The following is a 25,635-nucleotide window of genomic DNA, read 5'->3' on the forward strand; positions in this document are numbered from 1 at the left end:
CTACTAGGTTATTTTACCCTTTCCTTGGGGTATTGTGCTGCTGCATTAAATGAAGAATACGTTTCCACATTTTTTTACCTTATCTAAAGAGTGGTTTTAAATTGGTTTTTCTCGTCTGGCGTAGCACAGGTTCTTTTTGTAGAACCCCTAGTTTTAGTGTACACATGTTAAGATTGTATTAGCATGTGTGTATTATAGGACAGACTTGGTAATCCTAAATGAACTTTTCGTATTGGAATGTCTCGTGTGAGTGTCGTCAGAATGTGAGAACATTTCCGTCTTACTGACACTATAACAAAATAATTGACAAATTAGCTAAGAATGGAGCAATTCACCTTGCTCAGATTTGAAACTGAAATATTATGGTCTTGCTTCGCTGCAACAGGACACTAGTCAGACAATCTAATACCGCTCTACTACACTGAAGTTAGTGCTATGTCTTGGCAATTCGTGCTCAAGCTGTCCCTCTAGACTTCCTACCAAATCTCTCAGCTGCACGTCCTCTGACACTCGCCATAGGACCACATCTTGAAAATGATTTAGGCCATCCAGATTTCTTCTCAAAAATACCCTAAAAGAACTGGATTTTGGCCAAGAAGGGAGATACATTGACGGGTTTCTTGAATGTTTACTTCCTTAACTGGAATGCCGTTAATCGTGATATCTCCATCTGCGCTTGGCATGCGCATGAGAGCAGCTATAAAAGACGATTTACCCGCACTCGTGCGGCCAGCAATACCTATCTTTGCTCCTCCTTTGGTACTGAGATTTATTTTCTTTAGTACTCGAGATCCCCCAGGATAGTATGTCAATGATACATCTTCGAATGTGATCCTTCCTTCCGGTGGCCAATGTTCGGGAAGAAGTCGTTACATTTTGTACCCAGGCTCGGAGTCAAGCTTGGTGTAAGCGATGACTCGTTTACATATCATATAATTTTCTCTCTGAGATGTTTTCTTACAGAATATTTGATATCGTAAACAAGTGATAGCTCAGCAAGAGCTGAAAGAGATGTTTAGACTGCTCAAGAAAACAACAATAAGCAAAAAGAAAATTGATCTTCAGGATTTGAAATATTGGATAACGACTACAGATTGGTTGACGTTAACAAGTGATAGCCTAGCAAGAGCTGAAAGAGTTGTTTAGACCGCTCAAGAAAACAACAATAAACAAAAAAATTGATCTTCGGGATTTGAAATAATGAACCAAAGACCACTGCGAAGCAAAATCGATCTAGTGAAAATCAAAATTGACTGTATTAGTAGGGCAGAGGTTTAGGACTAACTAAAAAGGAATAAATCATTATGAATAATACGAAGTTACCAGCATTTTGAGTCGTCAAAACCTCTGCCGGAGCTACCGCGCCGAATAACAGGACAGTGACAAGGTCCAAGCCGGACACCGAACTATCAGTCACTGGCCACCACCACGCTAAACGACTGATTATCAGAAATATCTTGATACCTGCGGGGAGAAAATGAATAATTTCATTTAACGTCAGTATGCTGCAGTTACAGCATCATCTGCTACATGATTCATGTAATTAATATTTTTAAGACGTCAAGCTAAGATTTTCGTCAAGAGACGTATCCAGGTAAATTATTAAATCCAATTGTTATATGAGGCTAAAACAGCGAATAGTCTGCCATCAAGCAAAAAAAACAAAAAAAAAAAACAGTTGACGTCGTAATTTACAGACTCAACACCATACCACAAAAACTTTAGTTTCCTTACATCGCTGCTCGATGACAATGTTTCAAATATAATTTTAGCAGCAGAGGTAAGGAGGAAGTTGCGTTGAGGAGCATACCTTGGGCAATACAAGAAAAAGTGTTTCCATCTTCTGACAGATTTGTCAATTTTCGCCTTGATAACAGTTTCAAAATTGTTCCTTGACAGTCTTTCTCGTAAACTCTGCCAGGAGTGCAAACGAAATTATTTTAGTTGCTGAACAGCTCATCAATAAAGCAAACGTGTTTCTCTTTGTAAGGAGCATGTTATCTTAAAACTCGCAACCAAGGAACCCAATGAAAACAGAAGATTTCTTTTCCTATCAAGGATGGAGTAGGGTTTTAACTTCGACTGACTGGATGCAGAACAGCACTAAATACGTACTACGTACGCGCGTGCGGCAAGGTTATTAAGTTGTTTTCAAAATGGCGGCGTGGCAAAGGAAGCAACAAGATAGGCCGGGATCCCGGTTTCGCAAGGTTGAGACCGGGATAACCGGGTGTGAAATTTTGTAACTTATTAAACATGTCTCGTAATTGCTTCCAATTTCTCTGTAAATACGGTGCCTCCACAAATACTTCCCTCATGTTATGTCCCCAAAATGCCCCCCCCCCCTCACTTTTAGAAAGGGCCAGGAGCCCTTTCCCTAAATAATGGGTAATGGGTAATGAACGCCTGTAAGGGCAGATTACTCAGCACCTCTGCCTTCTTTGCAAGGCTTACTCGGTTTGAGGAGTCGCTTGGAATATTGACTGCATCAGTTACAGCCAGTTGAAGCAATAACCCATGAAACAATTTGAAGCTCATGGAGATGTTGGTCTGAACTACAAATCTTACCTCGGGTTTGCGAAAATCTACACAGCTTTTCCACTACTAGAGTAATGTAGTGTTATCAACTGAGTTGAAAACGTAAATTGACCACCGTAAAGAGTTTAAAGGCTGACGTTTCGAGCGTTAGCCCTTTGTCAATCGCTCTGACGAAGAGTTCACACTCGAAACGTCGGCCTTCAAACTCCTAACGGTGGCCAATTTACGTTTTCAACTCAGATGATAACACTAAGTTACCCTGTTATACTCTCCCACCGACTCAGTACCAGTTTCTTTAAAAACTTACTCTCTTTTCCACTATTTGCGGCTTGGTTCTTCACGACGTACAAATACGATAAAGGGCAGCGATGTAATCCACTCAAGACTTATGAAAGGCGCACTGAACATCGAAACCTTGACTCCCCTCACCCTTGAAAACTTTCCGAGTTACACCCCTGCTCATAAAGGAAATCTTCTGTCACTGGATACATTTTAATAACGTTAGCTTTACTTTTTTTGTTTGGACAGAAACATTTTTCAGACTGACCTCTATTTCCGTGGTTAGGTTAGCCATTCTCCCTCATCGAGACCGCAAACGGAGCCCTTCGAATGCTGAAATCACTGCTCCTTTGTTTTATTTTATTCAATCGTTAATCTTTTTTGCGGGATGGCTAGATTATCGTTATGCATATGCATACATTCAATTCTCCGGCTTCCGCCGCCGCGATTGTGGGAAAGGTGGGAGATAGTTGTCCACGGCCTTACCAATATGAAGAATTTCCGGGTGTCAAAAACCACGTATTTATTCATCAGATTCCACCGAACAGGAATCCCACTTTCTTTTATTGGTAGCCATGATCGATGGACTTATGTAACCTGCTGTAAAACGACTCCAAATAATTACTGTTTTCACGGCCGTACAAGGAAAAGTGGCGCCAAGTCGATTTTGTTTGTACGCGATCTATTCTGCATGCGAAAGTTATTATTAGAACACAATGACGACATTCGCATTATTGAAAGCAAAGTCCAGAATATATGAATATACAACAAGCCATAATTTTGTCGGTTTCTGCGGCGGCCACAAAGAAGCTGTCGTAATAACCTCCAATAACGCAGAGCATCACCCTCGGCAACCAATCACATCCCCGCAAACTTTTGTCATGCAAATATAGCCTTATTTGCATATCACGTGATTTGTTAATTTTTGCTGTCCCTCGCACGTTCGGGCTCAGCGAGACATTCATCAGCCATTTTGAGTTTTTGTCGAGTATTACTGAGATTTGAAAGGAAATTAAGAAAAGAGAATGGATTGGAGTTATCGAAAAACGATTTTCTTGTGTCTAACCTTCGTAACGGTAAGTACATTTTGTAGTTTGCACCGACTCGAAGGCCAAGAGGAAGAAATTTACCAAGTTTACACATTAAGAATTTTAGTTGTGATGGCCCCGACGAAATGGTCCTGATTAACACTTCGAAATGTGCCATGTCTTATAACTTCAAAATCATTCAAAAACTACTGTCATTTGATAGTCGTAGTTGTTGTTTGAGTAGTCACTGAGCGCTGATTTGCTTGGGCGAAAATGTAAGATGAATTGAGTATTTCTGATTTAAGACCTTTTCCGTTTCGACAATTCGCTTCAAACCGTAAGGCAGATATCAATTTGACGCCCTTTCGCAATGACTTGCAAGCTTCTCGTTACTTCTCACTCTCTTCAAATTTGCCATTAATGTTTTAAATAAAATTATCTAGTTCGTGTTCAAGAAACGAGGACGTAAAATCAAGTGAACTATTCTGAAGAACATCGACATTTCGCTGAGAAGAATATGTAAACCCAGCTTCGGAACGGGCTGAATTAACAACCCATTCAACGTTGTAAAAACAAGGTTTTATTGTTAGAATACATCTACAGCTCTCTTACTCTATGGAATTATCAAAGAGAGGAACGTAGAATTGATATTAAAACTCTTTAAAATTTTCAAATGAGTGCAGTATTTGTGGAAGCGGACGAAGATCGATTGTTGTTGACATAGTGATTGTGCCTTCTTGTATCATATTACACCGATTTAAAGACGATTTTGTTCAATATCAAAGCAACAAACTAGACCACGCAATTTTTAGTTAAAGACGTGTCGTTTATTGTCCATGGAGGATATAGATGGAAACAGTCTTGTCTGAAACGAATTTGTATGGAGATTCAGGTGCAATACAAGACAAAGCATCCGCATATCTCCGAATTTGTCACAGACAGTTCGATTGCACACAATATGCTCTTAAATTGGAAAGTTGTATTGACAAAGCTTAAACTCGGTATTCCTAAATTGATTTTTCCGCAATAGATTTCTGAAAATGCGTGTTGTTTGTCTTGCTGTAAGCTTTGCTAGTATTTCCTGTGATGCGTATTACATAAGTACAGAACGCATAAGTATAGATGTTAGTTCAGATAGGTCTCCTTTTAACCTGTATAGCACGAAGGGCCCACAAAAAAATTTATCTTTTGTAGTGATCAGAAGGGCTTACTTTTACAGCAAATTGGAAACATGTAAATATTGATTTTCTGTCCTTTCCCTTTATTCTTGTTCCATACACTTCTAATTAAGGAAAATTTCAAGGGTAAATCCCAACTTTATGGAACTCAATAGAATATGTGAAGTTACAGATGTGTTTCAGCTTTCTCCTCTGTTTTTTAGTTTTTTTTGTTTTTTTTTTAGCCATAGTATATTATGATTCCTCTCAGATGAATATTTTGGTGTCAAAACTCTTTGAATATTTGAAATGAGTTTTATCTGTACACTGTCATGATGTGCTGGTTGAATTGGTTCATGCAGAGTTTTACAGACTTGCTTCATGCAAACATCTACCTCATAGGCTTGTGTGCCAACCAAGTGTTTGTTAATTAAAGCCCAAAGCAGATCCCTAGGTTTTTCATGGTGATATATTGATGGCTTAATTAACTCCTTATAGTTTAAGATGTGAAAAGGACCAGGGAAATCTCTGGCATATTGTGTTAAAAAAAACCTTGCTTTCGTAAACTGCAGTTTGATTCAAGGACATTGTTATAGTTTGTTGTTTTCTTCAATCCCTGTGGTGATATATTTTGCTAGGTTGTAATAAATTATTGATGTTTCTCAACCCTTTTCAATTATTTTGTTCCTCTATAATCATTTTTTCCACATTTCTTGATGTAATAATTCGGTGTGTTCAGTATTTCTTTGAAATCTGGTAATTATTCCATTAATATCTGCAACTTCTACACTACATGCATGTATTTAGACTTGAGTACTGAGAGTAGATAAACATTTCAAAATCTCTCTTTGGTAAACAGCTTTTCCAGTTGTGGATACAAAAGGGTAAAAATGGTAAATGGCAAAATTTTAAGGATTGATATGTTCTTTTCTGCATCAATTCTAAGGTATTTTGTTCCACCAATAAGTTCTATTTTTTGGTCTAGATGTCAACTGTAGGCAGGGTTGTAGATAAGAGCTGGCAGCCCTAACATTTTGTCTGCCATATTGGATTTCAAGACCCACAACTGTTTACCTTTAAAAAGCTCTGGCTACTTAAAACCTTAAAGAAAACTCTGTGTAGGGGGAAATAATCTAGATGTTAAGCATCATCTTGGAATGCAAACAGAGTCAACACTTTCTCTTTGTAGATGCACATGAAGTTAACTTTCTCAATGGTTTATTTTATATACTTATTGTAAGAGAAAATTCCTCTTAAAACTGTAATCTTTGTTTGTTTGTTGAGTTTAAAATAAGTGTGGCAAATTTTTTATGTTCACTAGTCACTAGTTTGTAGAAGACAATTTACATATGCCTATTGTAAGAAGTGCTTGTGCACATAGTATTTTCCTTTTCAGGCAATAATCAATAAAATATATCGACTATAATACCCCCTATTATCATGTAAAATTGATTGGCACACTTGAAAATTAAACTTGAAAATTTCTTCTACTGGTTGGGCTTAAAATAAGGAAAAACACTGTACAGTTCGCATGGTATCTGATTACTTGAGAGGATGGTGCAAGTTTTTTGTACCAATTACATAGGAAAGTTTAGTAAAACCATAGTAACCCTGGATTACTTTCAACTCTCAATTAAACATTGCATTTATTCTTGCATTGTGTTGGTTTAGGTTGGAAATGCACTTGTGGAAAATCTGAACGATGATTTAGACTATGACCCACAAGTGGCCATTAAGTGTGGCAAAGTGACTAGGCACATTGATGTCAACACTGGAAGCTGGGAAGCAGACAAAAACAGCACTAGTCTTTGTGCCGTAACTATGAAAGAAATCCTCAAGTAAGGATGTGGAGTGATGTTATGTTGACAGTCTCCAACCCTCTGTAACCCCTAACAGTGACTAGCATCGAATTTTTCCTTACAATATCACACTTGAATCCAACTTAAAAGGTCATGGGAATAATGGGAAGGATCACCTGCTAAAGAAGGTCTTGATTGTCAAACAAATTATCTTTGCAAAGGAAATGTTAAGAGAACAGTAAAGGATTTTGTAAAATTGGTACAATGTCTAACAAAATTGTTTTGGTGTTAAAACAGTATTTCAATGAAACTTCCCACTCATTTTGTAAAATGTTTTTTTTTCTCTTACTAGGTACTGCAAGGTCATCTACCCTTCACAAGATGTGAGAAATGTTGTTGAGGGTAACAAGCAGGTGTTAGTGGATGGCAGCCTTGTCACTCCATACCGCTGTCTTGGTAAGTCAGTTAGGATTATGCAGATCATACTCTGATCAGAGCAGTAACTTGAAGGGGTGAATGGAAGAAAGCTCTCAGTAACTTTCACTACATTGGTAGAGTCTCGATTCCTGATTAGGAGGACAGAGGATTCTTTGTTCCAGCTATGTAATCATCATGTAACTTCTCTCAATAATATCCATACATTATTCGGCAAACAGGCAACAAGATGACTCAGACTTGTTATTTAGAAGTTTTTATCTTGATTGATAATACCAAACTCTCTTAACCCTTTAACCCCTTAGAGTGACTGGCATCTAATTTCTCCCAACAGTATAACCCCTGCATCACACAGTAAGGTCATGAGAATGAAGGAAATGATCACCAACTAGATATTCTCTTGTTTGAAAAACAAATTTCGTCTGTCAGCACCTTAGGAATTGTATCGAAAACAGTATGGAGAATAGGGTGTAAAGGGTTAACTAATTTATAAGGAAATGTCAAAGAACCAGAGGGGAAAATTAACAACCAGATCTTGGGAGTCAAAGGGTTGTGATCTATAGTTTTGGAAACAATTTGTGGATTGCATAAATTTTGTCAATGAGTTATAATATAGATGGTTGCTTATCTATTCATGATAGTTGGCCCTTTTGAGTCAGATGCCTTACTGGTGCCCCCAAAATGCCGTTTCGAGCATATGCATGATGACAGCAATTGCCTCTCTCATGACCAGTGGCACACTCGAGCTTCAGACAAATGCCAGAGTGAAGGCATGATTGTTAAGGATTATGGTGTCCTTATTCCATGTGGTACTGGAAAGTTCACTGGCGTAGAGTTTGTATGTTGTCCTCAAGATGCCAGTGACGAGAAAGCAACTGATGCTGCTAAGATTGTGCCAATTTCTAAGGCAGCTGGCACATCAAAGCCAACCAGTGTTATGGAACACTTGAAACAAGAGATCAGCAAGTTTGCAAAGCATGTTGAAGAAAGTACAATTGGTATGTTATGGAGGTTTAACAGTACTAAAAGTTCAGATTGTAGATGGAGTATCATTTTGCAGACAGACACATATACATGTATATGCATAATGTGTTATTGGAAGTTGTCAGTGTTGAACTGAATTTCAAGGCTAACTCCCATGAGTGACCAAGATGGAATTTCCACTTTTGGTATCAATGGAATATCAAGAAGACCAGTGACAAGAATAAAGCAAAAATATCAATTAGGAGATTATTATTTGATTTGATACCAAATTCTTCCCACTGACATCATAAGAATTGTGTGGGAAATAGTAAGGAGAATAACTTATGAGATCTTAAGGGTGAAAGGGTTGAAATAAGACAGATTTTTTAAAACTTTCATCACCTGGAGCATTGTCTTTTTTCTCTTTCATGGCTTAATGTATCATTATCAAATGCATTTTGTTGACCCTAAGGTTACAACTGAATTTACTTTTTTTTTTTTTTTAAACACGACCATGGTAGATCTGAGGTCAATTGTAATTGCAGTCTATGACATTCACTGTACAGCTGTCTTTCATTAGAAGTGATCCTGTATGTTCTTGTTGTTGTCAGGTTGTGATCGACAGAAGTATCATGAGCGACGTGACAAACTGGAAGAGACCCACAAGACAAAGGTCCAGTCATTGATTGATAACTGGAGAATGTCTGAGAAACGATACAAGTTGTTGAAATCAACCGATGAAGACCAAGCAGCTGGTTCAATTTCATGTAAGCTTTGCAGATTTGGGTGTTTTGCATGTTTGAAAATAATTCAATTAGAATTGGTATGGAAAACATTGTTTAAAATGTTTACTTTGTTGTGAAAAACATGCAACTAGCAAAAGCAAGTTTTACATTTACATCAAAGTTCCTTTGATTCTTGTTGACTTGTTGTTGTTTTTGTTGTTTTTCATAAAAACAGCGATCATATATTGTATACCTAGACATGTACATAAATGATAATGAAAGATGATCATGGTTGTAAATGTTGCAGGGAAGGACCAGTAGAACTGCTTTTTTTATTCAGATTGTGTAGATAAAAACATCTTTTGAGTGTCTTTTGACATAAGAATTAGTGTTCCTTGACAGCTCCATACCATTCCAACAAGGCTCTGACCTTGGTGTGACTAGTAGTACAGTCTGTGGGTTAATTCCAGCCCCAGTATACATGAACATACACTTGTATTACTGCTGATACCTTGAACATGCTAAAAAGGAGAGAGGTACATTATGCCTGTCAGGCAAGTTGCACAGACCAATCAGTCATGGGACTAAATGTTCAGAACTTACAGATTTATGTATTACAAGAAACTTTGAATTTCAAATTCAAATAATTTCTCACAGCGGACCTTGAGACCTTCAACAAGATGGTGAGCTCCTTTGAAGATCAGGTTAAACTGGAGCGTGCCAGACTGAAGGAAGAGCATCACCAGTGTACACAGATTGACCTTAATGACAAAAAGAACAAAGCAATGGCTGACTTTGTTGCTGCCCTGCAGGAAGAACCTCAAGATGCCAACAAGATTCTGGAAGCTGTGCAGCGCTATGTGAGATTCTGCACTCAGGATCGTCTGCACAAGTAAGCTGACTTAGTGCTGTTATAGATTTCTGAAGCAGTTAACCCTTTAACTCCCAGAAGTGATTCACATGAAACTTCTCCCTATAATATCCATACATTGTTCTGCAAACAGGTAATGAGAATATACAAACTTATCGGGTAGAAGCTGCTATCTTGATCCAGCATCAAGTTCTCGTAACTAATTTACAAGGAAATGTTTAGCAGCCAGAGGAGAGAATTAACACTCAGATCATGGGAGTTCAAGGGTTAAGCATAAGTGGTTTGAAATGTAACTGTAACTGTAACTGGAGGAAAAAAAGTTCTATATACCTTGCCTTATTCATCCTTTATCGTGTGGTTACTCTTCAGTTTGCGTTACTTCGACTATGTGCAGAAGCACCATCCTGAGAAAGCTGAGGAAGCTCGAGAATCACTGCAAAACCACTTGAAACGCATCAATAATCTTGTGAATGAGTCTATGGTACTGCTGTACAAGCTGCCAGACATTGCACGCAAGTTTCAGTTGGAATTGCCAGACTGGATCCCAAAACCACCTGCCCTGGTAAGTATAAGGGCAGCAATTAAATATTACCAGAAATTTTTTTGATCTGAAAGAATCAAAATCGGTGTATTTGAAGCAAGTGGTGAAGTTGATGTCAGATAAGGGCATTGGTATCAGTCCATTCTTAAAATTTTAGCATCTGGCCTTATCCAACAAAATTTAATGAATATTTCTAGTTGGGAATTCCAATCAATGAGTTGAGAAATTTTGTTTTGCAAATCATGGGAATTTACCATAAACCTAACACTGGGGAATTTGTGAAGATAAGCAGACAAGCCTTATTTTGTAGTGCTTAATTAAAAAGGTATCATGTTGTGGACATTTTGGCAACATTACCTGGTCTATTAGTTCACTATGGTGGGTATTTGGTGCCACATTTTAGATACTCAACAGGCACTGTGAACCTGTTCTTGTTCATGCTGTTTTTTATGATCAGCCCACTACAGAAGCACCAACAGTAGAGAAGAGCTCAGCAGCCAAAGATCCCACAGACCCACCAAGCCATGTTGGAAGTCAACCTGCAGCTACTAACGTGGGTGCCATGGGTGAGTCAAGTCAGTGCCGTGTTATACATGCCGTGTCTGTGTTACTAAGGGATTTGATGGAGGAATATTGATCAGTTGTCTAAGTCTTACTACCTTTTCTGCAGGTAAACCTGAGCATGGAGATGATGATGAAGATGTGGTCGAGGTTGAGGAACCTTACAAGAAGAAGGGTCAGTTGTTTGCATTAGCTGTTAACCTCCTAAGCGTTTGATATGCGTCTCTCCCCTCTATCTGATGGAAATTTCCATGTACATTAGCGAAGATTCTGGTACAACATTATGATAAAGCCCTTCAACTGATAAGTTGGTCTATTCGCTATAAGTATCTTCTGGACAAACACTAAAATTTTTATAAAAAGCTTTATGTTAATTGCACCTGGCATTTATACAGGTTATGGCCTAAGATGCCTTCTTTTGTTGACAAATCTTTACCTTTGTTTTGTTCTTAAAGGTAAAACTGCAGCTTCCAAGAAGGATGATGATATTGATGATGATGACGAAGACGTTGCCGAGGATGAGGAAGGACCCTTCAGAAGGAACCATTCACGAGCCACCTTCTCTGCTGTCATTGGCCTCAGCTGCGGTGCCTTGGTCATTATGATCATCATCGTGGTTGCTATGGCCATGCGCCGAACGCGACCTAGCAACAACACCAAGACAGTTCTCGTGGACGAGGACGCAGAAGGTGCTTCCGAGAAGAGCCATCTCGTCAACATGCAAGAAAACGGCTACGAGAATCCAACTTACAGGTTTTACGATTACTAAGTAGCGTGCTAACTGATTTGTATCATTTTTTGAGAAACTCTTCCTTTCTGGGTGGAAGCCTGTATTATTGACTACTTTCAATATTGTCGACCGGTCGAGGCGCTTGTCAGACTCTGAATGTGTTTCTATAGGATGTATTTGTCACTTGATAGACGAAGTCTTTCAGAGCACAGCAATGTACTCAACGCAAGTAGAATAGAAGTTTGAAGAGCCAATCTTTTTATAATCGTACTAGTATCAAGAGAGGGTTTATTCTTCATAGAGCAATTTCAGATTAGCGGTCGCCGCAGAGATCAACACCAAACTTGTGTAACTTTCTAGGTCACACTCGTTTGCACTAGGTGTCGCAATCATTCTTAAACATTTCCACGTGTGCGGAACATGAAAAACTCATCTTCTTTCTTTGATGATCTTAGCCCTTTTTTATCTTTACCTCGTTAGTCTGAACATTTTTACCCTGTAAACCCTCTCAGTTTGAAGCCTTGTTGTAGATTTTATAGCGTAAACCAAGGAATTGAATCCTAATTTAGACAGGAACAGTATTTAAATCACTTGTAAACTGAACAGTATTTATTGGGAAGAGAACTTTAAGTTAGCTTCAAGATCAGTTTGCACTTGCACTTGATTACAGTCAACTTTGTCGTTTGGGGGCTCGAACTTTGATCTCGGTCGGGAAATTGATCGGAACGAATCACGCTGGTGAATCGCTGGAAATTGATCTGCACTATGAATGCGGTCGAATCGCGGGAAGGCCGCGGTAAGTGTGTGTTGAGCGAGAAAACTACATCATGTCGAGTTCGTTTGTTGGTCCCTCAAAGGTTGAGTTGACATAAAAGTTCAGCTAATTATGCAACACCTAGACGAGAATAAAGGCATTGATTTGTCGAGGAAGCAACAACTTTAGGAAGACCAGTATCGACAGCAAAAAAAGCTTTTACCTCAGTTAGCTTGTGATGTCTTAAAAGATAAAACGTAATTTACTTTTAAATAACATAAATATAACCCTGTTATATTTTTTGTTTCCACCATTTCCATTTAATGATCATTGATTTCGTTTTGGATGAGGTTACTAATGAGACCACTTAAGTTGATGTGAACTTAGACTCCCTAGATCTGATTGATACTTCTCCCCTCTAGCTGCGACACATTTCCTTGTAATTTTGTCTCTAGAATATGGTGGTTGATCAAGATAACTTTTACTCAAAGTCTGAGTATTCTCATTACCTGTTTGGTATGGATAACACAGGGAGAAGTTACATCTTGATCACTTGTGGAAGTTCAAGAGTTCAACGTGTTCCTAAGGAGACCTAGTGAATGCGATCTCCCCGAGAAGATCTCCTTTTCTTAAAGCTCAGAGCACTATAGGAATTAAAACATGACGTCGGATTGCTGTCACAAAAGTGAGCTTTGGTGTTGCAAATGAAGCTACAACAAAATTGCTTGGTTGAAACTATTCTGTCTCTATGGTGGATTCAATCTTGGTTAGACCTCCACCCCCCAATCGCTCGTATAACGTTTAAGAGTACCTAAATATTTAAGAAACTTGTATTAGATTAAAGCGTGTCGGTACCTTGATAGTTAAAATGTAAAGCACTGGGATTTGGCTAATAAATAGTACAATTTTTAGTACCTTAATTTTTGTTTGAATCTAAGTTATTTCTTGGTGATGAAGAAGTTCCACGTGGAAATATCACTTGGTAGCATGACCCGACTGGGCTACAATTCTGCTGTTATTGACATGATAACATTAACACTATTACTTATTTCCTCACTGTTCCCTACCCTACCGTCATCCGATGAAGGACACTTGTATCCCCCCCCCCCCGAAAAAAAAAAACCCTAGAAAAAAGTGCCCTGCCCTGGATGTTAATATTCTCGTAAACAAAATCAGACTGCACGTAGGATAGAGCGCGTTCCTGTTAATGAAAATTCAAGATCTTTTCCACGTTTGCCTTTCAAATTTAATTTCCCAAAGAACAAGGAAGTACTTGTAACAGAAGACGCTAAGATTTATTTTGTCACCATGGGGAATTCTACGGAAGAATAGTGTTATCGTGTCTCCAAGCGAACGCCTTTTTCTGTGAATTTCCGAAGAACCGATCGACCAACTCCGATTCTTGATTCATAACAGGATATCATGTTGGTTAGCAAGCGCCTCAGATTTAAAACCATGAAGATGCAGTTGATTTTTAACTCATAAAAGAAGGATAGTGGAAACCGGAATATTGAGGTTCCTAAATCTCAATGAATAGAGCAAACAGGACCCACGACCAAGAAAATCTGCAAGCCTGTTTGAAAAATTGTGAACACTTGCGATTTTTTGTGCTCAAATGGAGAACACAATATCTTAGAACTCGATAATTTGGTTTTAATTAACTAACTTGATAACATAAATTGGCTACCTTTGAGAGTTTCCATAGCTGACGTTTCCTTGCCCCTTGTTGCTCGAAACGTCAACTTAAGAAACTCTTAAGGATGGCCAAGTCAACGTCAACTCAGTTGATAAAAACAAATATTTTTTGTTATGTTCCCTCAGCACCACAGTTTCTTTCGAAACTCCCCCCCCCCCCCCCCTCTTCACCTCGGAACTCTACATGCCACCCTTACTTTAAAATCATTTTGTCCCAAAGGAGTTTTTCTATTTTCACTTCTTTCACGCGAAAGGAAAATCGACAATATTCATCTTGTTGCTTGGCATCGATTTGTATTCAGTTCCCTCAGTTGGTGTTTGGTCTCGTCAAACATCACACTCTCTCCCGTGGGGTGGGTAGTACATTGTACGCTGCATGGCCGACCAAACAACCGCTAAAGTGGAGATAAATTCAGGCTTAATTGGTGTGTTGTGCAGTTCAAAACAAGTTACTAAGTCGAGAAAGGCAGAGTAGGTGGCGTGAGTCCCAGTGTTTCTGTGACGTATTTCTGTGCTTTAGCAGCTTCTCTGAGGGAAAATGTCTGCGCCAACTCGGCTTCTGTCCTAACCAGAGCGATCGCTTTGTTAAACAGGTCGATTGCTCTGTCCAAGTTTCCCCTGGAGATAGAAATCAACCGCTCAATACCATAACCCTTTATACCTTACTATCAGTATGCATTTTCTCCACACTGTTCTCTATCAATTTCCTAAAGTGCTGACAAGGAGAATTTGTTCAACAATCGAGAGCTTCCTTAGTTGTTGATCATTTCCTTAATTCTCGTGACCTTAATGTGTGATTCAGGGATGATATTGTAAGGAGAAATTAGATGCAGGTCACTCCTAGGGGGTCAAAGGGTAAAAAAAAAAAAAAAAAAACTACACAATATTAAGACGGAACATAACTGCGTAAACAATCTACAAGGGAAGACAGAACCATTAGGAAGGAAAAAGTAAGTAAAAAGTAACCCACAAAGGTGGTCACATGATAACAACTTACCTTTGAACTTCCAGCGTGGCCAGTGTTTCATACGCAAAGTCACATTTTTTATCGATTTCTAGAGCTTCGGTAACTAACTCCACGGCTTTTTCCACGTCTTGGCGAGACTGCAACATCAACATGCTACAAAAAAGATTATAAGATAAGCTGAACTTTTTCTCGCATTTTGATTGGTTCCCACGTGTGATCTATTGGAAGACAGACGCGTAGATGACGTCTTCATTAACTTCATTTTATTTTTTGCGACAGTGTAGTGTAATTGTCCGGGTTAGTGTACTCCTATGAAGGACTGTTGTCGGTAGTAGTGGCTGAGGTTTCGACAACCTGAGCGGAAGTCATCGTCAGAGTCGAGTGAGTAGTTGTTGTCTTTCGAATGTATCAAGTCCGGTTCGTGTAACGGATTGGTCAGTTAAGCAGTATGACTCAAGTGGCGTGAGTCGGTCGTGATTCGTGGGTCTGTTGAGTAATAGATTACAGCAGGGTTCTCAATAGATTTTTAAGTAGGAGGTGATCACTGATAAAGTAGGAGGCCTCGTTACCATGTTTCGCCGTGTCGTCGGCGTACAACAGAGACCTAGTTTCATCTTCCCCGATTTTTATGCCTTCAATATTCTCATTTGTTCTTATAGATATCGCTATAATTTCAATGGCAATTAAAAATAAATAAGGAGACCCTCTGTCGCCTTATTTATTTTTAATTGCCATTGAAATTATAGCGATATCTATAAGAACAAATGAGAATATTGAAGGCATAAAAATCGGGGAAGATGAAACTAGGTCTCTGTTGTACGCCGACGACATGACAGCTACTCTAGCAAATATTTCATCAGTCGAAAAAGTAATACAAATCCTTAATGACTTCGAAAAATGTTCTGGCTTAAAAATGAACCTTTCTAAAACCAAAGCTATGTGGGTTGGAAAAAGCAAAAATTCTTTAGAAACACCTCTGGGCCTTGAGTGGTGTACAGGTGTTAAGACCCTAGGTATTCACTTCTCCTGTGATCAAGAACAAGTTATAAAACAAAATTTCCAGGATAGATTAAATGAAGTTCAAAAAATGATTAATTTATGGAAACTCAGAGGTCTCTCCCTATTTGGCAAAGTAACAATAATTAAATCTTTCCTAATCCCAAAATTATTATATGTTTCCTCAATAATAGAAACCCCACCCGAAATTATTAAACAGATGGAGAAAATGATCTACAAATTTTTGTGGAAAGGCCCTGATAAAGTTACAAGGCTTTCTGTGATAAATACTTTAGAGAATGGTGGACTGAATCTCACAGACCTTGAGCTACATATTAAAGCATTAAGATTGTCCTGGATTCCGCGTCTCATAGATGAGAAGGAAGGGCCCTGGATTTCTTATCTCAAATACAACTTAAAAAAATACGGAGGATGTTTTCTTTTTAGATGTAACTATGATGTAAATGATCTTGACTTAAGTCTTAGTAAGTTTTACTTACAGCTTCTAAGATGGTGGGCGGATTTTAGATGCTCCTTTTCTGATGTGAATTATTCTCAAAATGTAATTTGGAATAATAAGGATATACGAATTAATAATAAACCTGTTTTTTATAAAACATACTTTGACAAGGGCATAACTTATTTGAATGATTTACAGTTCGATGTTGACAATGTGCGTTCTTATGAATTCTTTAAGCAAAAAGGGCTTAACACTAATTTCCTGACTTGGACAGCCTTGAGATCTTCTATTATTAATACGAAATCAAAAAGCTCCTGCCCCATCCCCACAGCGGGTAATCTCGATCCTATGAATTTTGATTATAAGTCTAAATCTTTTAATGCATATACTGCAAAGTGTAAACAGTTTTATTCTACGATGATAACAAGTAAAGCGAGAATCCCGAATGGCTTTAAAAAGTTGACAGCGGATTTTGAGCTTTCAAATGCGCAGGAACTTTTCTCTATTCCTTATCTTGTTGCGAGCGAAACGTATGTTTGGTCGTTTCAATACAGAGTATTGAATTTCATTTTGTTTACAAACGATAAATTGTTCAAAATAGGGTTAAGTGATTCGGACAAGTGTTCTTTTTGTGGAACCTATACGGAAGATCTGTACCACCTCTTCTTTAACTGCTCCTTTGTGCAAGCTTTTTGGAACGTATTTACAGTCTGGTGGTTTGATCTTAGTGGCGAATATTTAATTTTGTCTTTAAAAGATATTATGGTTGGCTTACTTCAGAGGAACGATCTGTTAAATTATTTGATAATTTTAGGGAAATTGACTATTTGGGAATGTAGAAAAAATAACACCTCTCCAATATTTAGATTGTTTTTGCACAAGGTTGAAGTTAAAAAACAAGTTGAAAAAATAATTGCTATAAGAAACAGAAAGCTTCGCGATTTTCAAATTAGATGGGAATTTCTCATATAATTTTGTGTTTGCCCTTTTTTTAAGGAAAAGAATGGAAGACCAATGCATAAACTTTGATCTCATATTCTTCCTTGTTTATTAGTTTATTGTAGTTTATTTTTGTTAGAGAATTAACTGGGCGTCGCCATCGCCGGTATGTGTCACTGTGCAATGTTAAAAGAAAATAGTACTTTTTGTATGTAATGGCATAATTAGTAGACTGTGTTGTTAATAGGGCTGGATACTGTAAGTAGTGTAATTATTAGTGACTGTAAGTAGTGTAAGTATTATTGACTGTAAGTAGAGTAATGTAAATAAGCATTGTAATTAGTGTAAGTGGTGTTTCATATTGTATTGTAAGCATTGTTTGTAATTTAAAAATAAAAATTAAAATTTATAAAAAAAAAAAAAAAAAAAAAAAAAAAAATGTTTCACCGTGAACGCCTGGACTCAAGTAAAATGGCATTCATTTTGTTTGGATCACAGTCGCGCAAGAAACGGAAGAGAAATTCGGAAACAACTCAAGCAAACTTGCAGAACAAAACAAAGAAAAGAAAAGCGGCTTAAACACAAAGTAAGCGGCTATAAATCCCAAAGTAAGGCAGCGATCAATCGCCGGGTGCCGCCTTCTATTGAGAACCCTGTACAGAAGGCTTCAAAATGTGGTAAGAACAATAGTGATACACTCCACTGCGCCTCGCGTAACACTTTTTTGGTTTTACTAAATTTTGATGTCATCTCAGTGTGATCTTTACTGACCACACGCACGGCAACATGGGATCAATTTGTTAACCCTTTACACCCTAATATCAGTAAAGGTATTCTCCATACTGTTCTCCATATATTACCTTAGGTATTGACAAGGAGAATTTATGTAACAATCAACAACTTCTAAAGCTGCTGATAATTTTCTTTCTTCTCTTGACCTTACTGCATGATTCAGGGGTGATATTATAAGGAGAACTTAGATGCTAGTTACTCTTAGGGGTTAAAGGGTTGAACAGATATCAAGCTTTTTAGGTCCTATCATAATTGTGGTAAAAAAAAAAAAGTAAGGCCTTTATACGGGCCCAAGTGGCCCATGGGGCTGGTGTTTAACTCTGGTTTTCTTAGCATGAAGCGGCTAAGAGTATTGCTACTCCCCCCTGGATGGGACGCTAGTCCATCGCAGGGTTACCCCCAGCATATATGCTGGTACCCATTTGTACACCTGGGTGAAGAGAAGCACCGATCCGGAGTCGAGCGCACTAACGCACTAACCATGAGGCCAGCGCGCCTCCACTATCATAATTGTGGTCCAAGTATAATGTGGAAGACCGACTAGATACTGACCCTTTGTAAACACGGTGAACTGGATTTTCTGGCTCTAGCTCAATGGCAGTATCAAAGTGTTCCTCTGCTTTGGGAAACTGCTGCATGTCTTGAAGTACCTGCGAGAAGGAAAGCCTTATAAATGAGTTGTGCAATGAAGAAGTTCAGCGACATTCTGATCTACTTACAGAGAAAACTAGTATTGTTCTATCGCGAAAGTAGAGGGGTAAGTTTATGCGAGTATTAAAGGTGACCGTTAGCGTCTAGGGAGGAGGTTATCAACATTTTACTCAATTCACTTAGTCAATTACATGGTTTTCATGAAAACAAACAAGGATCAGTCGCTCACAGAGTATTAACGTTGATTGCCAATTAACTGCCAATAAGGGGGGGGGGGGGAGAGAAGGTCCCTCCACAGAGTTTTGTGGGGGGATCAGGTAAATTTCATCGTGTCAGTAACAAAATTCTCTAAGCTCTCCTTCCATAACCGGAGGTGAAAAATAATGACCGACCCTTTAGATCTGACAGATTTGAGGCGCCATGGATGAGAATCTCTTCAGCTTTAAATTTCCGACAAACCTGCGCATAGAGACTGTGCGCATCCGCTGATTCTGGATAAGTCTCCACAGTTTTCTGCAACATATCCAGAGCTCCGTGCGCTAAGATAGGAGATTGCTGGAGAGCAGCGGACTTGTAAATACAGTAAGCGAGCTGTATCTTTGCCGGGATGAAGGAGTCGTTTAAGGATATGCACTTCTCAAAATCTTCCTTTGCTTCGTCTAGTTTCTCTGATAGGAAGTAGATCTAGAATAAAGAAGAAAGAAAAAACGTCAAGACACCGATATGAATCGTTTTTTTTAGAGGGTGCTTTCAACTCAACCTACAGTGCAAAAGCCGTATTAGGGCGAGACGTCACAAGCTCGCGATCGTATATTCGACTGGTCATGTTTGATTTAGGGTTGGGGTGGACGGTGGGGGGGGGGGGGGGGGAGAGAGAAAGGGAAGAGACGAGTTTTCTATTTATCTACCCCCTCCCCTCTCCTTCCTTTTGACCATCGCATACCCCCCCTTAGTGCAGAAATCTTTCTATCCCCAGCCTTCCGCTGTTGTAAAAATCAAAGATAGCCGCTACACTTTTAACCAAGAAAAGACTGAGCACTCGCTCGCCAAAATTACGCCTGTTTCATAAGCTACTTTCAACTATATGTTGAAATTAATCCGATAGTACACGAAGCAAGCAAGCAAGCTACAAACGCTGCAAAGGAAAACACATGGGATTTCCTTTCCACAAAAGTGAGATTTGCTTCAATTTCATTCAGCCTCAGTTTCTTTAAGGAAAAAAATCTTGGTTCGCTGATAGACTGGTAGATTTTGCAAAACGTGTATGTGTACTGCAAGATTCGCCGTCACATACGAAAGATGGACAGAGTTGTATCAGGGGTTATAGTCCTTTAAACATTTAAACCTTATGTCCAATACGATAAATATACGGAAAACTTTTCGCATCCCGAAACGGATAATGTCCGCAGAAAAATATTCGAGCATATTTTCGCGCCAAATGAAGGCTATCGTTCATTTACCTTTGTTTGGATCACACACAGATGAAAACTGTCCAGAGAAGAAAAATGAAGGTCTAATCTGCGCACTCTCTACTGAATCTTTAATTTTAGCACTCGATCATTACTCACCTGGCCTCTGTGATGATAAATATCGGAATTATCTGGATCAATTGATATTGCCTTAGTAAAATCTTGGTAACATTCCATTACATTACTGGCTTGTAACTGCATGCTTCCCCTCTTGATCAAACAATTAACTTTTAGCTGAAATAAAATAAAGGTTATCAATATGCTTTGTTGACTGAGCCTGGAGTCCAGATGGATGTATCTTCGCGAAAACTGTTTATGTAAGTTCATGAACAAGATAAGAGTCAAGGAATGAGACAAAAAAAACAACAAAGATTAAGCACGCTATGAAAGACAGATGGATATCAACACATATTTTTTTTATTAAATAAGTGAATAAATGAATAAATGGAAGGTGTCTCCTAACCAAAGTTTTAACCTTTTGACTAGCATCTAACTTCTCCGTACAGTAACAGCCCTGAATCAAACACGAAGGTCGCAAGAATAGAGCAAATGATCAAAAACTAAAGCACCTCTTGATTGTTAAACAAATTCTCCTTGTCAGCACCTTGAGAAATTTACATAGAACAGAATGAGAGTGAAGTGTATCATCTGACAAAATAACCTAATGACCCTAGCTGGGGGTTGGGCCCAGAGTGCTGCATAGGGTATATGAGAAGATATCTCGAGGTGGCATGTTTAAAGAGATGACTTCATTACCAAAAAAGTGTAACTAGAGACCTATCAGGGTTGGAAATCTACCTTAGTTGAGATAGTTTTGTCATCTGCATTTATCACTTGTGACAAATCATTGACTGCTTCATCTACTTTTGATATCAGAGTGTACAAAGTTCCTCTTAGTGCCAAAGCCTTTATGTAAAGTGGTCCAATTCCTAAATGAAAGGAAGAGGTCATTGGAAAAAAAGTAAGAATAACAGTTAAAAATAAAGCTGCATGGAGGCATGTATATTGATTTATCCTAGGATAAACCAATGGAACAATTTTCAATTGAGTATCAAAAGGGATCCAAATTAAGATTTTACATAACTTTGCCTTGTGATTGGTCCAAAAAACATGCACCATCCTCTCAACCAATCAGATGCAAAACTAACCACAAACGTCACTTAGAGATTCCCATTTTCCCATTTTTCCAAGTAGTTTCCTTGTTTTCCTTTTGAGTTCTCACTGGCTAATGATGATGTGAACCTTTTTTTCAGATTGGTCCCTGAGCTAACTAAGGTTTTACAACACTCAATATTTGAAAACTTCTCTTACAACTATGTCCACAGCCACAATTTAAGGAAAGTGTAGTTTGCATCAAAATGTTAATAATTCAACTGAGAACTGATTGAGAACTGAAAATGCCATGATGGTGAAGGGTCATGACAAACTTAAGAAGTGGACATTTTCATGGTGTAATGGTAAGAGTTGTTTTCATCAACATTACCTTTCTCGATTTGCTGAGTACATAAGTCAACAATATTTTCATATTTCTTTTCTTTCATTTGTTTAACAGCCTCAAGAAATGGTGAGTCCTCAGGTACATCTTCCAGAGAATCAACAACCACTGTGTCATCTGAAAGAAAATTAAATTACAAAATGTAATGCAGGAAGGAAGATAATGCCCAAGTTCAGTACAGATTTAAACTCCATTGTTCATGTTTAGTATCAGAGCCTAAACTTCTGTAGATTATTGACTCATCTTTCCAGCAAGGTTATATATTCCTAATTTGCTGCAACACTTTGTATGAAACTCACCATTGCAGAAAGATTCCAGGTAAGCTTTAGTGTATGTTGAAGATGGTAAACTTAGTTCTCTGTTCTGCAAAGAGAAAGAATCCAACCATGACAATTCATCCATCCATAATCACTAAAAAATGTAGACGCAACATATAAATTTTGCATCACAAACCGACCAGCTATGTAATTGACTCAAAAAAAAAAAAATTAACTCCTACCTTGTAATACTCTTGAGCTTTCTCTTTACCAATTTCTTTCAACACTCTATCTGCCTGCATCATCCAGTTTGGATTACTAAACCCTTCAATCATGCACACTGCTGTAAGATCTGCCAGACAGGATCAGAAAGATTATCATTTCCTTTAAAATAAACACTGTGGGATATAGGAAAAAAAAACTCCTTCACTATGTATCAAACCCCATATCTTCAGATTCCAGAAGCTCTACTTCTAGGCTGTGTTGTTTAAAGCACCATTACACTATGTGAGTTCATATGGGGTTACATTCAAGGCATTAAAATCAAGGACAAACCTTGAAGACACTCCTCCTTTCTGTCCAGTTTTTCATAAGCTCTTGCTCTCTTCATGAATGCTTTGGAATACTTCTTATTGAATTCTATGGCTAGAGAATTAAGAAATACATGACAGCATAGTTTGCAGATTTTTAAACCAGCTTGAAAACTGAAATAACATATTAACCCTTTAACTCCCAAGATCTGATTGTTAATTCTCCCTTGTGGCTGTTATACATTTCCTTGTAAATTAGTTATAAGAACTTGGCGCTAGATCAAGATAGCAGCTTCTACCTGATAAGTTTGAATATTTTCATCACCTGTTTGCTGAATAATGTATGGATATTGTAGGGAGAAGTTTTATGTTAATCACTTCTGGGAGTTAAAGGGTTAAACAAGAAATATCAAAGTTGTCCGCATGGACCTATAAATAGACATGTAAGTTAACCCTTGAACCCTAAAGAGAGCAGCCTTCTAATTTTTCCTCACAGTATCACCCTTGAATCAAATGTTAAGGTCATGAGAACAATGGAAATTATCACTTATTAAAAGAAACTCCTGATTGTAAAACAAATTCTCTTTGTCATTGCTATGGGAAATGTACAAAGATCAGTGCAGAGTATATGAAGAATGATGTTTGGGTGCAAAAGTTTAAGATTCTGTTGCAGATTTCTGGAGAGGTGGGGTCCAAAGACATGTAGGTGCCAATTTTGACTAGAATTCAATGATTAACACATTTTGTTTCACACTTAGCTCTTACCTTTGGTAGCATCTGCAAGTACTTGTTCATAGTTTTTCTGTTATAAAATGTAAAACATAACTATTGTCATTACAAAACAGGAACAGTTGCAGCTCAGCTAGATGAAATCAATTAAGGATTGAGTGGAGTGTAATTTGGTTTGTACTCAAACGAGTGATTAACAAAATCAGACAACTGCATGGCATGAGTCCAATTTGTCAATCATGAGTATGATTACAGACAGAATTGGATGTAACACAAACTCCTGCTACCAATTAATCAAAACTATGACCACATTTGAGAATTTTGAGTGAATAATGTCGTTAAGCCCTCGAGACATTGTTTGAAATAATTGGGACAAAAAGCAAAGCTCTGTTACCTGTTGTTCATATGCTGCTGCTCTGTTCTGGTAGTAAGTTGCCAGCTCAGCCTTGCTGTTTTGAGGACATAGATCAATTGCCTCTGTATAACATTTAATTGCCTGCTCAAATTTTCCACCTTTAAAGTACTTGTTACCTCTCAGTTTGATAGCCTGAGCTCTTTCTGCTGGAGACTGTAGGAGTAGAAAACATTGCTATTTTTATGCTTCAATTCTTGATTTATTACACAAAACAATGTTCCCTCTGCTGTTTATCTTAGCAGAACCTTCCTTTCAAAAAAAAGGCTTAGGGAGGACCACTTTGAGATCATATATTGTACACTGTGGGAACGGATTGTTGGTTTAAAGCAACATTCAGGAAAAACTGGTTGACAATAAATTCTATGAGAAAAGGGCAAGATGCCTCCCATTCTAATAGGAAACTACAGATACCACATAATTAAAGCTTTCAGTTTTCATTCTGTTTCCATTACTCCTTCACACCACTCATTTAGGTAAATGAAGACACTTTTTGCCCATACATATTAAAACATAAATTTTAAAATCTTCAGATGCACATGTGCCTTCTCAGATACATGATTGCTTCACCCTTGCCACACCTCTGAATGTTTCGTAACTTGTGCATAGCAACATCTGCTTGTTATTCAACAACTACTGAGGCCTGAAGTTTAGGTAAGTTGGTATTGTCTATAAAATAACTTAAAACCTTTAACTCCCTGGCAGAGGCAATGAACATGTTACATATCCCTGTAATATCCATAAATCATCTAGTAAACAGGCAAAAAGAATAATCAAAATTATCAGGTAGAAGTTGATCTCACACAAAATTCTTGCCACTAATTTACAAGGAAATGTATAGCAGCTAGAGGGGAGGTTTAAGAATCAGATCTTAGGAGTTAAGGGGGATAAAATTTCTGCTCAGCTCCATACTAAATTATGCATTCAGTTCTTGGATAGAGAAAACAATGACAAAAACAATACATTGCCATTGGGAAAACACATTTGTTTTACAATAGTATGGAGCTGTGTGGAAATTTTACCTTTAAGGGGTTAAATAGACACATAGGAAAACAGATTGGGAATAACTATCAATGAGTCAAACATTACTTATTTGAATCCATTAGGAAGGATGATCAAAAGGATCTATTCTAATGATTGCAAAACATCCAATTTTAACCCCTTGAATCCCACGATCTGATTTTTAATTCTCCCCTCTAGCTGCTTTAATTTCCTTGTAAATTAGAAAGAGAATATGATGTAAATTTGTTTTAACAATTTCGTGTTTTATCAAGATAACAACTTCCACCTGATAAGTTTTTATATTCTCATTACCCTTTTGCTGGATAAAGAATGGATATCGTTGACAAAAGTTACAAGTTCATCGTCTCTGGGAGTTAAAAGGGTTAAGAAAGGGAGGGGTGAAGCAGTATGTTACCCAAGACAGAGTCCACTTAAGGGGTGGTGAGCTGAAGCAAGGATTTTTCAACCAGTTATTTTTCTCACACACACACCTTATTTTCCTCGCTCTCAGGAGCTTCATTTTTAGGCACACCGCTTGTACTTGTGGTTGTGTCAACTTCTTCTCCTTTTTCCGGATCTTTTTCCTCTGAGCTTTGTGAGGACCTCCAATAGTATAGGGCACCTAAAACGCACGCTGCGGCAATGGGCGCACCGATAAGGGCCGCGATCTGCCACTTTGAAAGGCCTCCACCTGTTTCTTGTGTACTCATGATCGACTATTCGAACAAAGTTAACCAAACAACTAAAAGTTTCACGAAGTCAGCATTTCCGAAGCCATTTTGGAATTTTGCGCACATGTGCGTTTGAACGCATAAATTTTTACTGCCAGCACTGACTAACAAATAATGCAGGCTTCTACA

General features: G+C 38.1%; 2 protein-coding genes and 1 long non-coding RNA gene across 4 annotated transcripts in view; 1 reads left to right on the top strand and 2 right to left on the bottom strand.

Moving 5' to 3' along the window:
* The window catches only part of LOC149044301 (uncharacterized), a 4,506-nt gene extending 998 nt beyond the window's left edge, over positions 1-3,508 (bottom strand). Inside the window, exons 1-3 of one of the 2 annotated variants that reach the window (XR_016188070.1) lie at positions 3,086-3,255; positions 1,811-1,914; positions 336-1,464 (exon numbers count right to left, since the gene is read on the bottom strand). This is a non-coding gene — a long non-coding RNA (uncharacterized LOC149044301). Of the gene's footprint in view, positions 1,465-1,810; positions 1,915-3,085 lie in introns of both variants that reach the window. The other variant, XR_016188071.1, reaches the window with a different exon arrangement.
* Positions 3,509-3,776: 268 nt separating this feature from the next.
* LOC113673891 (amyloid beta precursor like protein 2) lies at positions 3,777-13,301 on the top strand. Its single transcript, XM_027190359.2, has 10 exons — positions 3,777-3,893; positions 6,674-6,840; positions 7,154-7,257; positions 7,878-8,234; positions 8,811-8,966; positions 9,582-9,816; positions 10,165-10,357; positions 10,794-10,902; positions 11,007-11,072; positions 11,353-13,301. Exons 1-10 carry the CDS (start codon positions 3,843-3,845, stop codon positions 11,664-11,666), a joined length of 1,752 nt encoding a protein of 583 aa, XP_027046160.2. The 5' UTR covers positions 3,777-3,842; the 3' UTR covers positions 11,667-13,301.
* A 303-nt stretch (positions 13,302-13,604) lies between these two features.
* LOC113674226 (mitochondrial import receptor subunit TOM70) lies at positions 13,605-25,606 on the bottom strand. The gene is made up of 13 exons (XM_027190704.2): positions 25,267-25,606; positions 23,756-23,929; positions 23,398-23,434; positions 22,658-22,747; positions 22,345-22,454; positions 22,145-22,208; positions 21,834-21,962; positions 21,149-21,279; positions 20,450-20,584; positions 19,341-19,565; positions 18,783-18,880; positions 15,074-15,196; positions 13,605-14,694 (listed from the first exon to the last, which is right to left on the bottom strand). Exons 1-13 carry the CDS (start codon positions 25,483-25,485, stop codon positions 14,529-14,531), a joined length of 1,701 nt encoding a protein of 566 aa, XP_027046505.2. The 5' UTR covers positions 25,486-25,606; the 3' UTR covers positions 13,605-14,528.
* Positions 25,607-25,635: the final 29 nt, after the last annotated feature.

Source organism: Pocillopora damicornis, chromosome 6 (assembly GCF_964200805.1).
Source record: "Pocillopora damicornis chromosome 6, jaPocDami1.2, whole genome shotgun sequence".
In the NCBI taxonomy this organism is placed as follows: Eukaryota; Metazoa; Cnidaria; class Anthozoa; order Scleractinia; family Pocilloporidae; genus Pocillopora; species Pocillopora damicornis.